This window comes from Euprymna scolopes, chromosome 40 (assembly GCF_053919585.1).
Source record: "Euprymna scolopes isolate OS-2025 chromosome 40, ASM5391958v1, whole genome shotgun sequence".
Taxonomy (NCBI): domain Eukaryota; kingdom Metazoa; phylum Mollusca; class Cephalopoda; order Sepiida; family Sepiolidae; genus Euprymna; species Euprymna scolopes.
In genome coordinates, this window is record NC_136521.1 from 18195757 (window position 1) to 18222844 (window position 27088).

The 27088-nt window shown below is 34.3% G+C and overlaps 1 protein-coding gene across 1 annotated transcript in view; it reads right to left on the minus strand.

Annotated features, from left to right (window-relative positions):
• LOC145265397 (cortactin-binding protein 2-like) overlaps positions 1–26503 on the minus strand; it is a 344684-nt gene extending 318181 nt beyond the window's left edge. Inside the window, exon 1 of the mRNA XM_080121218.1 lies at positions 26286–26503. Within this exon, the coding sequence (XP_079977344.1) occupies positions 26286–26375 (90 nt within the window). The 5' untranslated portion in view covers positions 26376–26503. The remainder of the gene's footprint in view (positions 1–26285) is intronic.
• Positions 26504–27088: the final 585 nt, after the last annotated feature.

Genomic DNA, 27088 nt, shown 5'->3' on the forward strand with positions numbered 1-27088 from the left:
AGGGAATCACCACATTCTTCAGCACATCTTTGGTGTTGACTTTAAAGCCGACTTTGAAAATTTAAGGCAGCATGATGTAGCCCTCACTTGAAACAATACCAAAGACCATAATCGTAGCCGGAAATCATCACCCTGAGCATATCCCTGTTATTTGTGGGGTAATCCAGCAATGGCTCTGGCTGTTGTGCGCCTGGTCCTGGCAAACGTTGTTTTTGTCTGAAAAGAACCAGAGCATATCTGGCCTCTTGGGATTTTTTGATTTGTTGAGCAACCTGACTTGATTAGCTGGAAGTTGTCTTCTCAGTCAACATCTGGCTGTCGGGTGCCTGTAGGACCTACACTTCAAGTCCTCCTTCACACATGCATTCACAGTTGTGTGTGAGACACCTAAATCTCAAGCAATCTGCCAAATAGGTATCTGGGGAGTTTCATCAATGATTGCCTGGACCTTTTCGATGAACTCCTTGTTCCAGGTCTTCCTGGCCATGTCCTTGACCTTGGCATTTCACTTCACCACCTTTAAAGGGCCGTTCACTGCATTGAGCCGTCCGAATTTGCAATTTGAGAGTACTGGCAATGATCCTGTTGTCATAAATTGGATCAGTAGAGAGCATGAATTGTACAGTGGCGCATCTCCGACTGTGGCCTAACATTCATGGACGATATCAACTGAAACAAATACATTGAATACATTGCAAAGGCTGCTGCAAAGAAAATGAATTCTCTCTATCGAGCGAGAAAATTACTCACACCTGAGAGTATCCTGTACCTCTACAAGGCCATCATTCGCCCATGCATGGAGTGTTGTTGCCATATTTGGGCTGGTGCATCTATCACTAGTCTCTCCTTCTTGGACAGGGTCCAAAAAAGTTTCCAATCTGATAGGTCCCACTTTGTTAACTAAGCTCCAACCTCTGTTTCATTGCCACAATGTTGCATCATTGCGCCTGTTTTACAAATATTTTAATGGAATGTGTTCTGATGAACTCGTTGCACTTGTGCCCCTTCGATGTACATATCCCATATTGATATTGTGAGCTGTTTCAGCTGCTTTTCGGCCTAGCTTGAATTGAATAAGAAAATTGTGCGAATTTGTTTTTTTTTCCATTTTGTACTCAACATTCTGAAACAACAAGGTGGTCCACCCCCATTAACCGGCAGCAGAGTCAGTGGCATATTTCAGCCATTCCTGACTCCAATGTCGAACACCAAAAACAGAGGAATCAGCCACCAGTTCTATATCTGTTCTCACTGTTTCTATCCAAGTCTTCAGTTTGCTAATTTACATAGCGCATTCAAACACACTGCAAAAATGTTTGTAAATTAGACACGGAAATAATTAACTCCATGAAAATAATATAGAAATAAAGAAACTTATTGCTTTTTCTTTTTTAATAGTATTTTTTCGTTTTGCTGGGGATAAGGCATCCTACAGATACAAGACATTTATTACTTTTTCAATGATTCCAACTGAGAGATCATTTTAGGATTTTTATCGCTGTTTTAAGCACAATTGTTTGAACCTCTCTTGCACTTGGTTCATTGGATATATTCACCAATTAGTTTTTTAAATTCTTTTCCATCTTTTGTTAAAATTTTCTTTCGTTGAAGATTGTAACGTTGGGCATGGGGCAGCCAAACCAGCTGTCAACATTGTTCTGCTTTTTATTGAAACCAACCGAGAGCTCTTTTTAGTATTCTCGTTATTCCCTTAAGTGCAATTGTCTGGATCTCTTTTGCACTTGGTTCACCAGGAATATTAGTTAGGTAGGGTTTCAGGTTCTTCTTCATAAGCCCTGTAGCACCTATAATAACTGGTATGATTGATATTTCCCTAAGATTCCAGTTTCTTTTTATATCATACATGAGACCTTGGTATTTGGTCTGTTTCTCTCTTTCAGCTCTGTTCAGACCTCCATCATTAGGGAAACTCACTCTCCTATGATTACTGGAATGATAGCAATCTTCCCAAGATTCCAGTTTCTTGCCATGTTATACATAAAACCCTAGTATTTTGTTATCTTCTTCCTCTTAGCACTGTTAAACCATCATCCTAAGCGATGTTGACTTTAACTAGGGTTACTACTTTCTCCTTGTCCCATATCAGTATTCCAGGCCCGTTTTCAATGATACATGATTTATTTCTAACAGTTCTTTCTGGTGTATGTTCCCAGGACTTGCTGCTACAATGGATATTCAATTTTTTAGACATGGTTCATTGGATCTATTTGCACACACTTTATTGTGTAGCTTGTATTAATAGCAATACTTCATCTCTAGTCATGCAAAACAAAATGTCTTAACATCTGTGTGACAGTTGATGAATTTTAAAATAAAATTAAAGTGGAATAAATCGGTCACGGGTATGTCTAGTCTGATAATGACGTAATGAATATGAATACATCCGGGTTCTTCCACACAAGAATATGAGAATACATTTGAACAAATTAGGCACAACGTCATCAAAAGTGGGTGGGTGGGTGGGTGATAGTCGCTAGTTATTCTGTCATACTCTTCTGATGCTCGGCTGAACTTCAATCTATGAATTCCACCACCCCCACCTACCCCTGTAGAATATTAACAAAACTCATCTGGTTACAACAAGTCAATAGTTTCCTTTTCTGTCTTCTCTACCTAAACGAAACTTTTATGAGTAAAGTTTCTTTCCTAGAAGTACCAGTCTGTAACACAATACCGTTGGACTATTTACTAGCTGACTGACATGATCGTTTTCAAGTCCAATGTAAACAAATTCTTGTTGATCTGCCTTCTTAAATAAGCAAAATCTGCACAATCACCACCATCATTACTAATCATCACCGTCCATTTGATACTCATTTGTCCCTTATCCTCGGGTAGCCTTTTAAGCCTTCATAAGTGGTGATACACGAGTAAAAAAAAAAACAGATTCTACACCTTGAGCCAAGCCTGGAGACCAAGTAGTGAGATTATTGGCAGTTTTTAACATGCAGTAGATAAAAACCCAAGTATTGAGTCTACAATCAAAGTGTAGTATCTGTTCTTCAGATGCTGCACTTCTATTTCTTGTTCTCTTTCGGTGGAGGAGAAATCCTTCACGACTGAGACAATTTTTATTTTTGTACCTTTTCTCCACGTTAAAAAACGACCCTGGTGTCTAACTCTGTCCCGTGGGGAGGCATAGTAAATAGGTACAATAATAATTTTCTTTCCCCGCCACAGAAAATGCCTTGAGTAGAGACACACCCAATGTGAAGAGAAGAGAAAAAAAAGGGCGGTCTCTTGTTTAAGTTATTTCTAGGTGTGATAAAAACGTTACATTCTTAAAATGAATGACACTAATAGGTTTCGTTTTAAATACATCAAAATCTTAGAACTCTTTCCAACAAAAAAAAAAGTGTGTATATATATATATATATATATATATATATATATATATAACAAAAAACAATTGCAATAATTACAAACAAAGATATTTTTTGGTGATTGCAAAGAATAGTCAACAGTAAAGAAAGAAATCACCAAATAACTGTTACCAAAAGCAATAAAAGTTACTTTTTTATCTACCTGCACTTTCTTTTTTCAAATTTCTTATTATTTGATTCAAGCTGGGAATGAAATATCCTACCGAATGTCATACATTCCAACCAAGAGATCTTTTTAGATTCTAACCGTCCAATAATGTGTAATGGTTTGAATCTTTCTTGCACTTACTTCACCTGATATATTCGACAGGTATTTTTGAAATTCTTTTTTATGAGTTCAGTTGCTCCTATAATTACTGGAATAATAGCAATCTTCCTAAAATTCCAGTTTCTTTTCATGTTGTAAAGAAGACCTTAGTATTTCGTTATCCCCCTCCCCCTTTCAGCTCTGTTTAATCCAGCATTATTTTCTAAATTTTTCTGTTGGCAAATTTTTACTTTCTTTCCACCTTAACACTCAATTTTATAATCATGACTTTTGGTGGTTTTCAGGTATGCTGAAAATGAATATCACATTTAAATTTCGTGCAGACCAGTAGTTTTCTGGATATTAAGATATTTTTTCCAAATAATTATTTAATAAATGTCAGGGGCATTCACCATTCTTAACATGGAGAGGAGGGGGTGTTTTGTACCTATTTACTATGCCTCCCCACGGGACAGAGTTAGACACCAGGGTCGTTTTTTAACGTGGAGAAAAGGTACAAAAATAAAAATTGTCTCAGTCGTGAAGGATTTCTCCTCCACCGAAAGAGAACAAAAAATAGAAGTGCAGCATCTGAAGAACACGCATGTGAATTAGTAATTTTCAGTTTAGAAAAAAACATAACCTCCAGTAATAACATAATGGATTACATTTTATAATAAAGGTCTTAATATTCAGAAAACTACTTGTTTGCATAAAAATTTAAATGTGATATTCGTTTTCAGCATACTCAAAAAATCTATAAAAGTCGTCATTTCAAAGGTTAGTGTTCAGGTGGAAAGAAAGTAAAAAAATACTGTTCAATTTTTATACTTTTGAAAAATTTTGAGAAGAATTTTTTAAATATTTTGAGGTTTGATTTTTATTTATTGTGGACTATTATCCTCATTTTTTTCTTAATTGTTTCACAATGTTTCTGCAATAAATAAAAATTAATAAATAATACTCATCTCAATAATGAATTCCAATTAAATAATATATACCATTCGGTATGGACCCGATGATGCATCAGATAATAAATAAACATGAATTTAAAAGACCAAAACATTCAACCTTGATTACCCTTTGAGGCCAGTGGCACAGTTGATAGAGACGTTGAATCTATACAGTTCCCAGTGAGAATTGTCTGAAGATAGCGGTTTCAATCCTACCCAAAACCGGCCAGAGGCTTACTTGGCCAAAACGTGGTGAGACGACAACAACTATGGAAGGCAGTAATTGCAGTGGATGCAGTTAGGAGATTCAGAGTTCCTATTCCGTCGTAGTTACCACCTGACACGAAGGCCAGAGGAATAGTTGGCCAAAAAGTCATGGGACAACTAAGAAAAGATGAGGATGATAGTTCGCAATAAATAAATAAATTAATAAATAATACTCATCTCAATAATAAATTCCAATTAAATAATATATGTTGCTGTTTGCTTAGAAGCTAAATCTACTGCAGCACAAAACGCTCACCCTTATTGACGTGTGATAAGATTATGTAAATCGCCATGTTGTTTAAACTATAGCTTAAACAACATAGCGATTCACATAATCTTATCAAGTAAAATTCAAGCTTGTATTAATTAAAAATATCAGTGTTTCTCGTCTATACGTAACTTTGATTAATACACATTTATTTTTTATTTACTGTCAATCGAATAGTTATTGAAATGAAACCCAAGACGACCATTGTTTTTAAGATACTATTCTTTAAAAATTGTAAATCTCACTATATTTGAACAAGTGAACTGTAAACATGACCCAACATTGCCCAGGAAAACTGATGAAGTTATTTATCTCCCTCCCACAGTGGGATAATGTGATACAAGAGCCAGAAAGTGGGATTTAAAAAACTGCGCATGAGAGAAAGAGCACTCTGATTTGCAAAAATGCCTGGACAACCTTGTCACTATTCTCCAGAATGCTCAGGCAATTAGCAATAAACTAACTTCTTTTTAAAAGGAAAAGGCAACGTCTGGGAATATTGACCTCTTAAGGTGCACAGGGCCAGACCTCAGTTGACAGGGAATAAACTATCTCAACAATGGCCTAAACTGTGTTGGCTTTGGTGCCAAGGAAAAAATCCTGGTTAACTAAATGAAATTGATCTAAACAAGGATAAAGACGCTCAGAAGTAAATTGATTGGAAAAACTCATTTCAACAAAAATGCTAAGCCTTTATCAATGATATAAAAAAAATTTTGCAAAAGTATGAGGTTACACAACCGCTCAAGTTGTGCAATGTTTAAATGGCATTCTCATTTCTTTCTTTCTTTCGTCTGTCGATCCCATCGAAGTGCCAAACAAATAAAAGAAAATAGGTGATAGTACATGAGACCGAACTCAGATGTAGTTTTTTGAGAGGCTTTTCCATCGAAACAATGTGGAAATTTCTTCTATGGGTAATGTTATAGAAAGGCGTTCTCATTTTGTTTTTCCTCTCATTTGTCGATCCCATCAAACAAATAAAAGAAAATCCTTTGAACTCACTCTTTTTGAGAGACACTTTTATTTCCTGTCTGTACTTTCCATTTCATAAACAAATTTTGACAGAGCTGTCACTGGCTAGCGGGAATTTATTGTCGTCTGCTCTTTCTGCCTGATGTTCATGCCGTTACATCTCTTCCACTCCATTCTCTCTGTCTTACTGCTCCTGCTGTTCTCTCTGCGTGACGTCACCAATCCTGTTACCCTCTACTGCTCCTCTCTCTATTTCACTGCAGCGACTGCTGTCTATGTGACATTGCAACACATTATGGTACATTCGCGGTGTAGGGGGAGACGTGGCTGGAAAGAGTATCTCTGTCCTATCGTTATTTTCATGACAGGTGTTCGACTGAACTTCAATTTATGTCCACCCCCTGCAAAACATTTGTAACAAATACTTGTCTAACTGCAGCAACTGTTAATAATTTCCCTTAATCTGTATCAGTGCCTAAAATTAAACTAAAATTCCATGAGCAAAGTTTTCTTCCTAGAACTGTCGGTCTGTGGAACACAATACCACGGGGTGCTTCCCAGCTGACTATAACATGGTCGCTTTCAAGTCTAATGTAAATAAGTTTTTGTTGAGCCATCTACTTAAATAATCAAACCCTACCCAATTTCCACAATTACTGATCATCATGATGTTGTCCCCACAGTCTACAGGGTGGTCAAAAAGTCAGGTAACATGTTAAAGGTAGAAAAAACAATATGATCCATTATAATCTCTATTCGTTTAATATTATTTGTTTAAATATTTGAGTGTAATATATAAACTTTAATTTTAAATCTATGTTTTGTGTCATTTATATTCTTCTTTCTTTTATATTTCAATGTATGGTACTTAAATATACGTGTATTGCTAATATCGTTTTTCTTTAAAATGTTACCTGACTTTTTGACCACCCTGTACTCGACACTCATTAATCCTCATCCTAAAGTGATGTCCTAATAAAAAAGAAGACTCTTTCTCACCAAAAATTCAAATTTTCTCTTCAAAATGTCTTAATAGAACTTTGTCAACGATTAGTTCCTCTTTCTTCTTAGCATTCAATTTGTAAATAACAATTGTTTCCTCACTGTCACTCAATGCATGCTTCTGACAATCCTTGTCATCCTTTGTATTTTACACGGGAGGAACTTCTAATATGCAAATCATGTATTAGTCTGTACTCCTTATCCCAACCATGCAATTTATAATGTTAACAAATGGCTGCTAGACACTGTGGACACTTTGAATGAGATAAATGCAAATGTTACATAGTAAGGGCCCTATGCCAGTAAATAGCAATTAAGTTAGCTAGTGTGAATTTTTATAAGGGTCATATTAATACAGGTCAGAATGACCGAGATTTGTAAAACAGAATCGTTCCCAGGGTTAACGAAAGATAGGTGACAAGGCCAAACTCTACAACAAAACAAAATTCTAACGAACATGACATGACATCACGTTTTCGACCCAGAGAAACAAAGGGTTTCTAATCAGCCTTGCTTTGGAAATCATACGGACAGGACACAACCCAATAATGTAAAATAAATAATGTAAAATAATCTAAAGCGAATGTTACTTTGATGTTTGTCCATCTGCATCTCCCATTTCCTAAGTTAAAAAAAAATCTAAGAAAATAATTTCATTTAGTCTCTCCAATAAAACCTTCTGTTTTTCATACATGAGTGGTTTATTCATCTAAGTTAAACAGGTGATCAAAAACCACTAGATGACATGAAACAATGGCAATGTAGATAAATAAAAGATCAGCACGTAAACATGTGCATGTATCTGTAAAGACTTTGATTTAGTTTCTCGATCACTCACAGGTGAAAACATAACACAGACATTTAGCATTAAACTTCTACTCTGATCACATGATCACATCGGCAAGTGTGGAGCCGACTGTTTTACCTTGGTATTGATTCATAGTGGAACAAGTACTTTCTTCTCCCTGGCTGAATCATCTGACAAGCTGAGGCCTGAATCTGACCCCGTTGAATAAGGGGTCTCAGCAACAATTGATTCTATCTCTCCCTTGCTCTCAAAGAGATTGCCACTACTTCTTGCACTGAACCCTTGTTCTTTCCATTCATAGCATCATGTCGATGCATCATCAGTATTGTCAACATTAGACAGGCTCATGTCAAAAGATGCTATCAACAACCACCGACTGTGCTTCACTATCCATGTGAAAGTTTAATCCACATTGCACTCCCTCTCTGTATTGGTTTAGCATCACTTGATGATTCAGAATAGGCACAACATCAACTCCTTTCACTCAAATCCGATACAATGCAGCATATTGGCATGTGCGGATAAGGCAGATACATTTTCCTTGGGTGTTGTATCTTGTATACAACCTCCCTGATAGGCAATTCTTCTGTGCAGCAATTTTTTTTATTGCCCAATGACACATCTTTACTATGCCATTTCCAGACCGTTAAAAAGGCACAGCAACATCACCTGAACTGAATGCACTAGTTATCCACTAACTTTCTGAATTGTTGACCGCAGAAGACAGTGTCATTGTCAGTCAGGAGTTTGGGGAGAGGACACATAAAAAAAACAATATCTCCAATTACCAGTGTCTTGCAGGAGCAGCTGCGACCAGACTGAAAAATCGTTTTGGGTCACAATCAATGAATGTCAAAAAGTGGCAATCATTGTAGCGCATAGTGTTCATCCCCAGCAGATTCCAATTTACACTAATCCCCACCTCCTTTCTGACACTTCACTGGAGCCAGGTCTACAAACTGACACTTTTCACCATTCCAAATGATGGAGTTTACCACAACTTTTGATACTGTCTATCCAAAACTCGCCTGTCTATGAACTTCTGTTAACTGTGCAAGACTAATCTTCCCCATGGCAACAGCACACACCAGCTGCAGGAGTTCAGTTTTCCCCCTGCACAGTGTCACCTCTGAGGAATTCATCAATTCATTTAACTCATCAGTAAATCTGATTCTGGTAAGATCTTACTAATGCCTCATCAGCCAACACATTGTAATTCTTAACAAGTAAAATCAATGTAGTCAATTGCTCTTCCTTTAAGGGCATTGGTTATCCAGTGTTACATGCAGAGAGTCTGTTTTTATGTGTATAAGCATAGCCTTCAATTTTAGCGTGAATTTTACTCTTTTTAGTACAGCATCTAGTTCCAACTCATTGTGTTGGGCGTCCTTTGTCAGTCACAGCGAGCACATATGTCTTTGATGACATCTTCATCCATGTCAAGGTGCTACTCCCCGCACCAACAAGCTTATGTCCACCCATACATCTGGCTCATTCAGGCCTACATACGAATAAAATGGCATTCATTCTGGGTGGGTTTAGTCGGCGATCTCTGAAAGAGAAAGTTTCTGGAGAATATTAAATTCACAAACAGTCCCCAGTCACATGTATATCCCAAATAGGTGAGATGACAATGTTAGGTTCTTGCAGAGAGGTGCCGATATCCTTTCACATACAGCACCTGGTATTCTCAAATGGTAACCCATTTGGTATTGACTAAATTCAATAACAATTTACTTCAGTGACCTAACTGGAGTGTCAATACGATTATGCCATACATCAATCTCTCTGAGCAGAATCCAATTGCATTACTCAGGTGAAAGTGTCAGTCATACATCCCCAAGAGGTTTCGCTGTCTTTGTCATCTCACTTCAATGTAGCAGAATGTTTAATAAAGCCCGTCATTATTTGAAGCCATCCACACATAGGAAAGTGACCCATCAGTTTGCGAAACATTCTAAAAATATGTTTCCGTTTAATGATAAAAGTAAAATCTTTTAGAGAGTTATATAAAAATAATTCATTAAAAAATTAATGTTTATAAAAATATCTATTTCAGAAAATAAGTTTTGCTTTTCATAACATATAAATTTACTTCTTTTCATTTGATCACTTCTACATTTCTATTTTTATATTGACTACTGGCTATGTTGGATCTATGCCAGTATATCAGCTGATTTACTAATTTAAAAAGTGCTATCATTTTTTTCTATTTCATACAAATGATTCTATTGCCAGTATTTTCAGCATATCATATCTAAAAAGATACAATTTGTGTGCTATCGTTTTTTTGATAAAATTACACAATTAAAAGTAAAAAATTTGAGCTACCTTTTTTTGATAAAATTACACAATTAAAAGTAAAAGATTTGAGCTATCGTTTTTTTACACGTCATGAAATGGTGTGATCACCATATATTTATATCTTTGATGAATGTTTGACTAAATAACAGTGACAATTTCTATTTATTTCTTTTCTGATCCATCCTTTCAAGTTGGTGAGCCAACGTTCTGCTCAAGTGTGAACAGAAACTCATCATATGTGCAAAAGTTTTCAAAGGAGTCTTCATTTTTTTTTGGGGGGGGGGGAATTCTTTGAAATGAGGCTTCATAATTTGTGCATTCATTCTTTTTGCAGACTGTTATCCTTATCTTCATAGTTGTTGTTTCACGCCGTTTCGGCCAACTCATCCTCTGGCCTTCTTCAGGTGATTAACTGCGATGGGATACGAATGCTGAGTCTTAACTGTATTCCACGTAATTACTGCCTTCCATAGTTGTTGTCTCACCATGTTTGGCCAACTAATCCTCCTGGTGCAGTGGATAGAGGCATTGAGTTTCTGCAGTTCCAAGTGAACATTGTCTGAAGATAGCGGTTTCAAACCTACTTAAGCAGACCAGATTAGTTGGTCAAAATGTGGTGAGATAACTAGAGATAAGTTAGAAGACTCAGCATTCCTATCCCGTCATGGCTAATCACCTGAAGAAGGCCAGAGGATGAGTTTGGCAAAACATGGTGAAACAGCAACTATGAAGATGAGGATAGCAGTCAAGAATCAAATATATAAGTTATAAAATTAAAACTGGTGAATTTATTGAAAAAATCGATTAAAACCATTTCAAAAACATTTTAGTATGCCACCTTCACTTCTATTGAGTTTGTTTGGTGAGTTTGTTTACTCAAATTAGTAAGGCTTCGATGATAGAAGAGGCATTCTGGATAGGAACAAAAATAAATAGAGCTGTTTATTAGGTAAAATTTTTTTATTCATACCAACATATTTGCAGATATATTTTGATCAGAGCTTTAAATCTTCTTCTACATAAAGTAAATCCTATTTTTAAAATTAAATCCACCAAAATGCATTTCGGTTTATTCAAAAACAAGTCAGCCACATAATATTTTTTTAATAGTTGAGAAAAAAAAAAAGGAAAAATACTTTAAAAATTTGAAGAAATTTGGAAGCATTTAAACTGTCAAATAGAAAGTTATTTAAACTGGTTTTAAAATTCTTCACAAATTTTCATGAAAAGATGTTTTTTTAGATTCTGTGGACTTTAAAATTGACTTTTACATTGCAGATTTGGCAACTATTGGTTACTTTGAGTTCAGCTTTGTTTGGTAATTTATCATGAAGAAACAGATACCTGAGCAGCATTTGCAAATTGTACGATCAATTTACTGAGCGAAACATTTGATGAAAGAATAATTTCGCAAAATGGATCTGTCAACTGGCCACCTTGTTTCTGTGTTTTAGCTCCATTAGATTATTTTCTTTGGGAATATGTAAAGTCTCATGACCATGCTAATAAACCACACAGACACCAATAAGACAACACTGACACATTATTGACAAAATACAGCCTATTTTAATGCATAGAGTTTGTGAAAAAAAACTTTAGAGTATACCATATATGCACAAACCATATGCCCAAAATTGTACTTATAAATTATTAATGCCAAAAAATTAATCTTTGGAATAAACCACAAATTTGTATAAAAAATATTTTTCTGTGATTTATTTTAATTTAAGTTTGCTGCTTCTAGAAAAAAAAAAGGAAAAAAGAAACACTATTATCTGAGATTATTTTTTATAGTTAGATTTAAAGAGATATATATCTATGCCAGTATGTCGGCTAATTTACTAATTTAAAGTGTTTTATTTTTCTATTTCAAGCGTAATACTAAATTGATTTTAATATCAATATGTTCGGCATGTTACTTCAATGTTAGGCTAATTTCCAAATGACTTCATTTGTTTGCACTGATTAATATGCTGATTGGAGATGTTTCAAGGTGGATGTTTTCTAATAATTACTTCTTTTTTTTTACTCTTTTTTCATTCCAAACAAGGTATATTACCACTTGGACATAAGGGACTTCTATTTGAGATCATGTCTAACTGTGGAGAGTTGAGCAGTACATATTAACTTATGCAGATGAATACAGTCAGGGAAGCAGGAAACAAGGAAGGAATTCCAAAGTGTAGCAGTCCAAGGGAAGAAACTATCAGAGTAGAAAAGTTTCCGGCATCTCAAAACCTGAACAATGAAAAGGGTGGGATTTTGCTGCTAGCCAGGTTAGTCAGACACATGTACATTAAAGAGACACAAGTGTTATAAGTTCAGAGTACATTCCATGAAATTACTTGTGAAACCGTCCATAGATGCAACATTGTGATGATAGGACAGAGGTCAGAGCTTGACCAATAGTGCAGGACTTATTTGATTTGATTTTTGGACTCTGTCTAAGCATGAGAGACTAGTAGTAGATGCACCAGATGTGGTAACAATACTCCACGCATGGATGAATTGTGACCTTGTAAAAATATAGGATACTCTCTAGTGTAAATTTTAGCACAGTTGAGAAATCCCAACTCCTTTGCAGCAACCTATTTATTTCAATTCATATTGCCTATCGATGCATTAAAGGTAATTAGTCATACTTCAAGAGCTGACAAAGATCAGGATCTTTTGGATTCTCTCTCCTCCAATCTGGAGTGTGTGGTACAAATGGGGTAAAAAATGGCTAGTTATCTTTAATGCATTCAAAACCAAACTTCTATCTTTTCACCACCAATACTCAAATATCCATTTTGCCCCAGTTGAAATGAATGGAGCTTGCCTTGATGAAGCACTCTGCTTCAAAAAACTTTTGGGGATGACCTTTACTCTTGACCTGAAATAGAAGATCTACATCAGATCTGTTGCAAAAATCACTGGGAAAATGTTCAGATCGTTCTACTGCTTCAGAAAGCATCTCACTCCCAATGCAATCCTCTACCTATACAAGAGTCGAATACATCCCAAGATGGAGCACTGTTGTCACATCTGGGATGGAGCTGCTAAGAGCACACCCTTTCATGCTTTGACAGAGTACAAAAACATCTTCAAAATTTAGTGGATGATAATCTTTTCGCCTTTTTTTTTTTTTTTTTTTTACATAGGAATCACCACTTATCAACGCCCAGAGGCCACTCGAGGATAAGGGTTAATGGGCATACATTAGTCATTGTGATTATAGCGTAGTAAACATAAGTAGTAGAAATTTTGTAAATTGGATTACTTGAGGGGACGGTTCATCAAGAACTTGTTTACATTGGACTTGATGACAATCAGATTGTAGTCAACTGGAAAGCAGGCAAACGGAAGAGAATTCCAGAGGCGTGCAGTTCTAGGAAAGAAGCTTTGTTCATGGAATCTGCATTTAGGTTTAGGCACAGAGAGTGTAGAAAGTGTTGATAATGGTGTTGGCTAAACGAGTGTTTTTTGTGAAAGTTTGGCGAGGGGGGATCATAGATTGAAGTTCATATGAGCACTTGAAGAGACGCAAGTCTATCTCTACTTTATTGTTACTTTTATGGTAGATGCTCCACTGAGCTCCAATCTATGGTCCCTCCCCATTAAACGTCTTCAGCAAACAATCATCTAGCTACAACTGCTAACAATTTCCTACTCTATCTGTGCCTAAAACTAAACAAAAATTCCATTAACAATGTTTCTTTTCTAGAACTGCTTATCGGTGAACTATGACATGGTTACCTTCATATCTAATGCGAATAAATTCCTATCTAGTTGTCCTCTTATAATCTAGACCTACCCAAGTTCTGGCATGCCTGATCTTGCTGTCTCACCAGAGTGACTTTTGGGCCTTTATAAGTGGTGGCCTTCGAAGTAATAAAAAAAAATTGTTTTTTCTTTAAAGTTATCCTTGACATTTTTTTGGATACAAAATTATAAAGGGCTAATGTAGTTTGCTTGAAGAATTGTCTAGGTGTGTATACAAAGAAAATACAATGCAGAGATGTAACGGATAGACACGTATGTCTGCCTAAAACTTTTGACAAATGTGTCAGAACGTGATCGTCTTAAACGTCAAACTTTCAGACAACAAATATCAAAAAATTGGCCAAAAACATTAATTCCTTCACCCTCAACATGGCGGTTTTCTACCAGGGCGGGTCGCTTTCTCACAGATATTTTCGAAAGTCATCCACTCTTTTTGATTGTCTAGTCTTAATTTTGACGTACGTCACTTCCGGTTTTGCGATGAACGCAACAGCAAAGACGTCACATTTTTTTTCATGTTCTTTTCCTGTCCTTTTCTTCCTTCACGGTATGGGTTCGAGCCTGCCTGCCTACTACCCCTTTTTTTTTTTTTTGCTCAAACATCTGCCTTTATACTCGGGCAATGCCGGGCACCCAGGCCAGTTAAGGTATAATGGTGGAATAAGCTGTACAAATTCACCTTTATCAAACAGTATATGTTTTTTAATTCTTGTATTTTATACATAATGTTTTTACTTGTGCCAGCATAGTCAGATGGAATTTCTGTGTTGTATAATATTTCGAGAAATTACCTTCAAATATGAATTCGACTTTAAGTACAAATGTGCATATTCAAAGATATATTCAATACAAAAAATTATCCTTCTTCACTCATATAATGTATCTATGACAAACATGTAACAGGACAAAAAATGAAGTGGTAGCTCATACTGATTGAGGAGCTGATAAAAATCATTACTCAAGCTATTTAGAACAATTGGGAAATCAAAACTGACTTTTTTATTTTCTTATGGATATTGCTCCAGACAAGGCATTATGTAAAGAGATATTGCTCCAGACAAGGCATTATGTAAAGAGATATTGCTCCAGACAAGGCATTATGTAAAGAGATATTGCTCCAGACAAGGCATTATGTAAAGAGATATTGCTCCAGACAAGGCATTATGTAAAGAGATATTGCTCCAGACAAGGCATTATGTAAAGAGATATTGCTCCAGACAAGGCATTATGTAAAGAGATATTGCTCCAGACAAGGCATTATGTAAAGAGATATTGCTCCAGACAAGGCATTATGTAAAGAGATATTGCTCCAGACAAGGCATTATGTAAAGAGATATTGCTCCAGACAAGGCATTATGTAAAGAGATATTGCTCCAGACAAGGCATTATGTAAAGAGATATTGCTCCAGACAAGGCATTATGTAAAGAGATATTGCTCCAGACAAGGCATTATGTAAAGAGATATTGCTCCAGACAAGGCATTATGTAAAGAGATATTGCTCCAGACAAGGCATTATGTAAAGAGATATTGCTCCAAACAAGGCATTATGTAAAGAGATATTACTCCAGACAAGGCATTATGTAAAGAGATATTGCTCCAGACAAGGCATTATGTAAAGAGATATTGCTCCAGACAAAGCATTATGTAAAGAGATATTGCTCCAGACAAGGCATTATGTAAAGAGATATTGCTCCAGACAAGGCATTATGTAAAGAGATATTGCTCCAGACAAGGCATTATGCTATGTCATGTAAAGAGATAAAAAAATTGTTTAAGGTCAAAAACTAGTCAATGTATGTTATATGGATAAATTCCAACCCCAAAAACAATTTTTCCTCCTTTATCAGAAACATCACTCACAGAATGCGAGAACTAAAGTAAGTGACGCAAGAGTTATGAGGCTGCTGAAAGTAAACTGAAAGTCCACTTTCTCCTTAATTTAAATGGATTATCGTTATGGAAGTTTCATTTATTGTAGTCTAAAAATATATCAGAAAAAAAAAAAAAAAAAAAAAAGAAATTCCCAGTACTTCCACATGAACGTTATTAGCACAACTTTGGCATGCTCTCTGCCAAAAATCTGACTATGGGATTATTATTTTAGATTTTCTATAACACAAGTTTTTCAAATATCCAAGTCTCAAATTGTATAAATAATTCTCTAAAACATGCAGATGTTGACTGTAAAAGATCCGACTCATCTCATACTAAAAATTTCTTCATACCATAGTCCGACTCTTGACATGGTCACATCAATTTTACTTTTTTGCCAAAATAGTTTGCAATGTAAAAAGAAAAAAAATGAAATTGCCAGCACACCCACGACACATTATTAGCCACAACCTCAACATATTCTCTCCACTGTCAAACGCTCAACTCTCATATTTGTATAAACAATTCTCCATAACACAATGCCGACAATTTTTTTTAAAATCTGACTCTCAGATTGTTATCCATAACACAACAACAATTTTTAAAAAATCAGATTCGGATCTTATAAACAATTCTCCAAAACATTTATGGTGCCACAAGACATTGTGTAACGTGGCTGTTACGCTCAAACCATATTTGTTACAGTTCAAACCTCTCTTGGACCCCCACGTTGTCTGGTACAATCGAAAAGGAAACAACCAAACAAAAATAAATAAATCTGACTCGGCTTTTTTTTCGGTTTTAGCAAAAGGAATTTATTATCATTACTTTCTAAACAATGGCTGCCTCCTGTTTTTTATAACTGTTAATTTCGTCTGGCATGAGATTAACAAAACCCTGCTGTCTCAACATCAACCTAAAAGTCTCTCACCGTCACTACAGAGCCACACGTCCATCTCACCTGGAGTGTGTTTCTCTTTTTGCCCCTTGCTCCGTGGTGCATTTTTCTCCTTTTTTTTCTTCTAATGCAAGCATGCACACACTTGTCAATTTACATACACGCTCAAAACTGCTGCTGCTGCTGCTAATACCTTTGTTAGTCAGCCATCCTTCAGCTGCTGCTCCTATCTTCACACATGCTCCATTAGAGTTGGAAACCATTTATCATGGTAGACTTACACAAGGGATCTTTTGCATATTTCTTATGGAAGTGTATATATTTTCTTATGGAAAGTGTATATATTGAAACTAATTAAAGTCCTTTACAATTAAAAAGAGAATCGTTGAAACTTTAGTATGTGACGAAATTTTCATCATGCCAACTAAACCCTGCTTACAGGTGGGTTTAATGGCTATGCACAAATATTTTTAAAAATAAGATCAATGCAATTCAGCCATTCAGTTATCAGATCCAGAAAGTTAGCAACAGACTAGAATTTGAGCTCAGTGTAAGATTAAATCTGGACAGCATAGGAAGATGCATGCAGAACAGTAAACTTTAATGGTATGGTCATGTTGAAAGAATGGATGAGAGTTTTTAGGCTAGATGTAGAACAGTTGAGGTAGCAGGGTCAGCCCGCACAGGAAGAGCAAGAAAAACATTAGAGGAACTGATAAGAATAGATTTGCGAGAAAGAAGGATAAAGACCTGGCCAGAGTGAGGTTAGTTTGGAAATCAATTTATAGAAGTCGTCCAACACACGCTAGCGTATAAAATAGACGTTAAACTGATGATGATGATGATGATGATGGTGGTGGTGGTGGTGGTAATAAAGAGCATTTGATTGTCTGTTTTCTTTCTGCCGAGTTTCAATTACGTGCCAAATAATTTTCCGCGAGTAATTATATGTGAAATCATTATAATTAGATCAACGTTAAATGGTCTTGTGTTTTTCATCAGAATAAGGTTTCCATGAAAAAAAAAAGGCCAAAACAATAGACACAAATTGGCAAGAACAAAAAGAAAAGCTAATTTCATGTTAAACAATCAGAGAATCGCAACAAAACAGAAAAACAAAAAAGTATGATTCTTTTCTAGATCAGCTCCACCTCCCTTGGAAATATTGTTTATCGTGAGTTTAGGAACACCATCGGAATTTATAGACCATAACTTCTCACAGGGGTGAATTTTGGGTTCTCAGGAGTGAATTCTCAACCCATTTATAGTGTTAACTTGTTTTTATTTACAGAATTCAGAGCCTGTTATGAGTATCAAAAAAAGAAAATATGATCAATCATATATTGAATATGGATCAATCATAAATGGAGAAAAAATGCCCCAGTGTGTTATTATTTGTAGTAAAGTTTTGACAAATGATTCCATGAAACGAGCAAAAATGAAGCAACATTTTCAAAATGTTCATCCTCATCACAAAGACAAGAACGAAACCTGTTTTGAAATGCTCTCAAAAAGATGAACCTGTTTTCAACAGATTTTAAAGAAGAAAACCAAAAAGTTACTGGAGCTTCATGTGTCATAGCACTTGAAATAGCAAAGCCGTTCACTTTTTGAGACAGGCAATCTTGGGAAGGATAGAAAATGGAGGTTGGGGAATGATCTTCTTACAGATGATGAAAAGGGTGCATGGGCCAAACAAGGTCGAGAACTCTTGTTATAGGCACGCATAGATTGATCAGTGTGATTATATTTATGTATGTTCTTCCCAAGATGTTAGACACAAGATCAGATGTGATTTTAAAAAACAAAAGCACTAGGAGAAAGCATACATTGGCTGACAAAAAATTCTTGAGCAGCCCGTCAGTATTTCTTGATAAGGGAAGCTCGGGTGCTTGGGAATAAACTAACCACTTTTTAGAGAGAAGGTAGAGCCTGGGAAGATTTACTTTCTAGAACTGATCAGAACTATACATCAGCAACAAAATTACTGTTAAACTGATTGTTGAAGACGTTTCCTCGACTGATGTGGTCCTTTGGTCCTATAAGATTCGTACGAGTTTATTTTATGTTATTTTTAATTTCTGTAAATATTTGATTAAAAGTGAATAATTATGAATTTCAAATACAAATATCTGATTTTAATGAAATTTTAATGAAATATAAATATTCGATTTTAATGAAATATAAATATGTCTTACACATTTATATGCATTTAAATTGTCTTAAAGACACTAATTTAGTGAGTTTTCCAGCATTTCAGCTTCTTCTTTATTCTATACTACCAGGTTGCCTAGCGTTGCTTGGTCGTAAAATCGCATAAATATTATATTTTGATTGATACAGAAACTGAGACGAATATTATGTTTTTTCTAAATAGTTCATAAGTTTTGAAAAAATAAAATAAAAGATACTCGAGCTGAGATCGAAAATAAAACCTAAAGACAGTGAGTCAAGTACGATAACCATTAGGCCAGCTTGATACGATCTTGAAAAAGTGTTTCCAAACCTCCTTATTCTTAACAAAAGTAATCTGTCATGCGCATTCATGAGACAGTTGACAAACAGATAAAAATTAGATCATCCCCACGTACCAATTTTTCAATTTAGTAGCTCTTTTTTCCGGATGAAAACTGATTAAAATATTTTCCACATGTCTAAATACCCTATATACCAAATTTCAAGTTTGTAGATCAAAAATTGAGTATATAGGTTAAGACGTGTCCTCATACACATTCTCACTTTTATAGATATATAGATAGACTAGCGCGAGGACGGAGGTGCTTATCCGGTCGTAAAATACGCTTAAATACATTTCAATTCATGCAGATTTTGTATTTATTCTCTACTAGCATTTCAGCCCGGCGTTGCCCGGGGGTTTGGAGGTGTATGGTGAGCAAAAAAAAAAAAAAACAGCGGTCAATTTTTTTAACTTATGACCCCTTAACATTTATGATTTTGGGCTCAAATCAAGTTATAAGGTTCTATCCATGTCAAAGGAACCTATATCTAAAATTTCAAGTGTTTAGACCCAAAATTGGCGGAGGAGTTTGGTAGAGTTCTCAAAGGTCAAATCGTTGAACATTGACCACTTAACAGCCAAATTTCTGGCCGAAAACGGATTACAAAGATTTTCCCAAATCTCAGTATCCTGTATATCAAATTTCGAGTCTGTAGACTGAAAATTGACAGAGTTATTGCGTAGGAAAATGTACACAGACAGACACACAGATACGTTCACTTTTATATATATATATATATATATATATATATATATATATATATATATATATATATATGAGAGAGAGAGAGATTGAATATTATATTGTACCTAAGTTTAAAAAAAAAACGTGGATGCCATCAGCTAGAATCGAAAACAAAACAATTAGCGCTCCAGCCGCATTCCCTACAATTTGAACTATTGACAGATATATAAGATTTAAAATTAAACCACTTCAAGCTATAAATGAATTTGCGCATGCATAAAACTAATAGAAATATGTCGGCAAGTTGAAATGAACATTTTTCATTTCGACTCGCCAAGTTTAATATATGAACTAAATACAACGTGTTTATTAAACAAGCAACAGCAAAACGCCGACTACGTGACTCCGACTTCTGACGTAACAATGTCGATAAAAAAAGAAAATGGAGAGAACTGGGTAAATTTCACTCTTTGCCCCCAACACACTGTTAAAAGAAAAAAGAAAAATTAGATTTGTTTTATTTTATTTTTCTTTCGTGCAATTACACAGAAATACTAATTTTGGGGAGCGGGTTTCTAGATACCAACCCTCATCCCCCCCACACACACACCCATAAAATGAGATTTAACTTATAGGTGATTATTATGTATGAACAGTAACGACCTGAAAATCTTGGAAAGAAAAGAACAAATATAGAATGTAGAGTAGAGAATCAATTTCGTATATAAATTTAAATGATCACCCATTTCCGGGCTATTCTAATTTTTAAGGCCAGTTAGCTAATTTTTTTATTACCAACCATAAGTCCGACTGGCAAGGCACTAAAATCACAACTAAAAGTAGACTTCTCCTTATTTAAAAAAAAAAAAAAAAAATATTCCTCTAGCAAAAAGACAAAATTCGTTAACTGCCCTAAAACGCTAGAAGGGTTCGGAAATAGAGTTTATTTTACTTTTAAATAAATTCTGAAATAATTTTCTGCCCCCCTCCCCAAGAATTTTCAGGGTGCCCATCCCATTGCCTAAAAAATAAATAAAATTTCATCTTTGGAGGAAATGAGTTAGAAATTTTATCACTTTTATCTCAGGACAATTTAAAGTGCTTTTACAGATCGGTCCCAATGGCGGCCGATATTGGATCGGCAAAACCTGATAATCATTCACAACAGCCAAAAAGTAAGAGCCTAAAATAAAAACATGGGTTTGTATTACTGTACACATAGATTCGAAAAAGTTGTCAAAAAACAAATATATAACAAATAAATATTATCAAAGGCAAGATAAGTTACTTTTCTACCAAACTGGATATATTTTTTTGTTTTTATTCAGCTCGAAAAACATGCAGTGTTTACCGATATATTGGAAAATTCAAAATGGCGCCCGACACTCTCTTTAACATGGTAAGTTTGGGAAAAGGTGTTATAAATAATAAACTAGACAAAATACTATTAAAAAAACACCGAATATATGTCAACTTATGTCACGGTAACATATAATGAGCGAATTTCTAACAGTATTTTGTCTAGTTTATTATTTATAAGATCTTTTCCTGAACTTACCGTGTTAAAGAGAGTGTCGGGCGCCATTTTGAATTTTCCAATACATCGGTAAACACTGTATGCTTTTCGAGCTGAATAAACATGTTACATTGAATAAAAACACGAAAAATATATCCAGTTAGGTAGAAAAGTAACTTATCTTGCCTTTGATAACATTTATTTGTTATATATTTGTTTTTTTGACAACTTTTTCGAATCTATGTGTACAGTACAAGCCCCTAATTTAAATTTATTATTTCAATGATCCGTTCTTCTGTGTTAATATTCTAAATAATGTCCTTTTCCAAAAATTTCGTAAATAAAAAGCGTCGAATAATAATTTAATAACAATTAAATAATTATGAGGTACTATTAAATTACTATTATTATTATTATTTATTATTATTATTATTATATGCAACTACCAAATACATCGGTTTTAGTTTCTGGAACCTGTCTTTCATTTTGTGTGATCGCATTTTGGTTGTAGTCTTGGCGCGTTATAACTATCGGACTTTACCGAACCAATATTGGCAATCATGGGGGGGGGGGCAATCTATAAACGCACCTGGGATGTGTATGCGTCGGATGACTTCAGATTTATTATTTTAAAGCAGAATTGGAAGCCTCTCTAGGAGATCGACTAAAAGACGGGTAAAATTTTAGAAGAATCAACAAGAACTGTGAGAGAGAAAGAAAGAGAGAGAGGGGGAGAGAGAGAGAGCTAACTGTGGTGTCGGCTTCAAGACAAAAATTCTGGTAAACAATAAAAACAAATCTGACTGGAGGTGAGGGAGCTGCTACAATAATTATTAACTCTTAAAAAAATCTAAAACGAATAATTTTGAAAACGAGAAAAAAAAATATGGTTGAGAAGAATTGTTTTTATTAAACGTTAAATGTGCTTCTTCTATAATTCCAAGACTCAAAGAACAATGCGAAACAAGGATCTAGGGTTAATTAAGTTCATTCAGATTTACAAGAGATTTTGTTTTGTTATTGTTGTTAGGGATCTGGTTCTGGCAATTGTCCAACCAGAATGGGGTCCATATATATATATAAGGGAGATAAGTAATTGTAAACTTTCACCTTTATTTCTAAGCACGGAGAAAATGGCACGTTATTAGCAACTACACTTAACATCGCAGAAAGGCGACTCCCGTGTTGCTTCCTCCACAACAAAACCGTTTGAGATACCATGCAGACCTTAAGAAAATTTAACAGTTAAATTGTTTTGTAATGTGTTATAAAATCAGTTACCTACTTTTTTTTTTTTTTTTTTTTTTTTGCATAAAAATAAAAATCAGGACTTTATTCTGGAGAATTTCATGCATATTTTTTTTAGTAAAGAAGTAGAGGGGGTATATGATTAAATTTGCTCTCCCATTTTTCGTAATGCCGAAATATCTGTAAGGATCACAAATTGAATGAAATTTATTTATTTATTTTTAATATGTGTTGCAAGAAGAAAACGAAGAAGTAGGTAGAAAGAAAGGACGAAGAAAGGAGAGAAGATATAACAGAAACAATAGAAAAATGAGGAAGAAGAAATAGAAAGCGAATAGAAAAGGAAATGGCAAAAAAGATAAAAAGGAATAAGGAAGAGAAAAAGAGAATCACGCTCGACTATTTCTTCTTCTTTAAAGGCGAAAAGCAAAGGCAGGTGCTTGTTGGCGTCGTTAAACGCGAAAATTAAACGCAAAAAAAAAAAATAATAAATAAATAAAATAAAATAAATCTGATACTGAAATCAAGATAGAAAATAAATTTCGAAAAGTTTTCAAGACTATTTCCATCAAGCGAGTTTATTATTATTTGTGTTGAATTGCCTTCCCGGCATTGCCCGGGCGTGTTTTTACTTTCATTTTTGTTTTATGTTTATTTATTTTTTATCAACTTTTTTTTTTAATAAGATTTAGAGATTTAAATGTAATTATTATAGTATTGTAATAATAATTCCAGAAAAACGGTTATAAAATTAAGAAACCGTTAAGGTAACGTTTCAATCTCTACCAAATTACTGAATGTAAAGACTTTCCAAACTATATATTTTCGTTAAATACATGAGAATTTGCTAAAAAAAACAAATTTACAGCCAATTTAAATGACTTTCTTTTCAACAGTTTAAAGGCTTCTAAATTCCTTTCAAATTACAAACGGTCAAAAACTAATTCCTTTTATTATTATTATTATTATTATTATTATCATTATCATTATTATTATTATTTTAATAATAAATTGCACTATTAAACCTGCCTCTTTTGTTTGTTGAGTGTGTTTTTTTTTATCCAAGTGGTCAGAAAGTGAGGGGCTTTTTTGTACCAGCGTTTTATGTAGTCAATAACGCAAAATTATAAAGGTCAACTATTTTCTTCTAATAATAAATAAAATATATTAAATCATCTATTGAATTGTCTATCGATTTAGATTTTGGTACTTGTACGGATCAACCTCCATGGCTGCCAATATTGACCGCAAAGAAGAGAAAAGAAACCATACAAACTTAAACTTTGGTTCTCGAAACGCAAAACGAATAAAACGTACTGATTTACGTTGCATTATATATATATATATATATATATATATATATATATATATATATATATATATATATATATATGCGACACTGTTGCATTGTTTTTAATTGTTGCTTTTTATTTTGTTTTAGTCTTTTTTGTAATTATTGTTGTTTCTGTTATCGTTTTTTAATAAAATGAAATATAAATAAATCAGGAAGTGTTTTCTGTTTCAGGAATACTGGTTTCACTTTGTGTGGCTGCTTTTCCGCTGTTGTTATTAGATTCTATCCAGCTAATATAGGTAGCCATGGGGGTTGATCTATATAAACATCGATTTTAATATATATATTTAAAAAAAAAAAAAAAAAAAAAAGTTTTTTAATTAAAAATTAAAGACAATAATTGATTGTTATTATTAATTATGATTATAACAAAAGCAATTATTTCATTTTGGATCATGGAAATTGATTTTAATTTGAAATTAGTTACTGCATTTTATTCGATCTTTTATTTGGGTTCAATCGTAGTATAGGGGTCGATGGAATATATTGCCTATTTCCATTTCAATCACATTTTGGATAGAATGTGTTTTAAATTCTAATTCGGAGTAAGTTCAGAGTTCAACTTAAATAAAAACAAAAATACAGAAAAAGTCTTTATGGTGATGGTACCAGTTACGGAACGAAAATGTTATATTCCAAAAATTACGTAAACGTATATTTTTAATAGATAATTATCTTCATTTTTTTTTTACGATTCTAAGCGATTTTAATAGTAAATTGTGGGAATTATTACAAGTCTGATTTTGATCTCAGTAATTCGAATTAAGTTGTCTCTCGTTATTAAATATGGCGGATCAATACAACGTTCTTGCTTCCTCATGAAATTTGATTTTCTTAGTAAAAAGAAAAAAAAACTACTTGATCAATTTACGTGATTTTTGAAATATGACATCTTGGTTTCGTGACGGGTACGTATTTCATAAAGTTTTCTTTTGTTGTTTTTTGATTATGTTGAACTCTGGGTTTGCACCTAAAATTCTAATTTACTTTTTCACGTATATAAATTTGAACTCCTATCACAGATCTTTCTCAAGCCATCTTTATTTTTTTATTTTTTAACTATTATTGTTAGATATCAACACCCTTGACTCCCAGGTTGTCAAGGAAAAACTAAGAATGAGATTTTATTTATCTTTCGTGCGATTAAAAATCACCCAACAAATGCCAAGAATTCTTTTTTTAATAAATAAAAAAATAAATATTTTAGACTTTAAGTGAGGGTTCTCTTTACTATATAAATATAGTGTAAAATGATCACTCACTTCCTATTGTTGATCGCGGAATTCCTTGATGACATATCATATGACAGAACGGATATCCATTTTTTTTTAATGATGGCCTCCATTGTTTTAATACAAAAAAATGGTTACTCGTTCTCTCACGCAGTGTGATCAAAAACTGAGAGATCATTTTACGTTACATCCACTGTAGATTATTATTATTATTATTTTCTAGCTATTTACAGGATGTTGACATATAGTTGTTAGGAAGGGGAATAGAATGTCATTTTAATTTTACATTGACAGAGTGAAGCGGCAAAAACTCATATATATATATATATATATTATATATATATATATATATTATTCGCTTTTAAATATGTTTTAGTGCAAAATAAATATTTTAAACAAATGTTTTTGTGTTTCCTACAAAATATTTTTGATCTAAAAAAAAAAAAAGAAAAAGAAAACATGGCCGCCAGCGATTAAAACATTGGATTGATTCCAGGACTTTGAGAATAAATTAAAAAATTTATATCAGGACAATAAATACAATTTAAATTTAAATATAATTTAAGATCATTACTAAAAATTGATCTTATCCCAAAACTAAACGAACTGGATGTGATATTTCGATGGCCCCTATAGTATAATTGAACAGAAAATGTGTTTACCCAGTAGTACTTTCGATTTTGTCAGGAATATCATTAAATTTTAAATTTTAAAAACAGAGGGGGCACATGCAACAAACGAGAAAAGATAGAATATGGTAATTTTCTTCTTCCTCGTAAATATTTTTTCTTATTCAGTCAGAGAATAGTGGGATCTGATCTGGTCCACCCCAGATCGTATGGGGGCGCGGACCCCGTGAGGGCGCTGGGTGGGCCGCCCCACCCGGCATTCGGTAAAAAAAAAAAAAAAGAAATGAGTGTCCTTCTGACTGCCCACAAAAAGAGGCCAATTACTGCCAGTGAATTTACCTTGAGTGTGTTCGACTGTTGGATCCTTTCGGCCGGGTCGAAAACCTCCTCCTGTTGTGTAGAATTGACTCTAACATTTCGAGACGCCATATTTAGCGGACACCTCCACTACTACTACTTTTTTTTTGCCTTGCAACACACACAGCCAGCGAAAATCCCCCCCTCAACAACATAAAAAGAAGGAAAGAACGAAGCCAATGCAGGATTTTAATGTAATTGCTTTATTTAGTAGTTGTGGTGGTCGTCAAAATCGACGTTTTTGGAGTAGTAGTCATGTTATCATCAGCAGCGGCGGTGGACGGGAAGGAGGGCGGGGGCGGAGGAGGAGTAGAGGAATCATCATCAGCAGCAGCTAGGGAGCACCTTGCTGTGTGCTGGCTGGGAATTGCTTCTCTAAGAACCGTCCGTCTGCACATCTCCGTGCGTTTTCCCCTTCCTTTCTATGGATCTGTGCTTGTTTAAATAATAACATTCCTTGATCTCATAGCACACAAGAGGAGGCAAAATTTTGCCCCAAACAACTTAAAAAAAAAAAAAAAAAAGATTATTATAGTTCACTAAGTCTTTTTTTTTTTTTTTACTTTCATTTTAGGTCATAGCTTAATGATTTTTTATTGCATGTCTGTTTTGTAATATATAACCTGATGTTTTTCATATTGACGAATATAAATCTTATTTTGGTGTTAACCTCAATTTTACTGCAATTATTCGCTACACTCAACCCAAAGCCCTCTTCTGTCGAAGTGGGATATAGTCCGACTCAATCCTAGGAGATTTTATTTTCACTAAAAGGAATCACCACT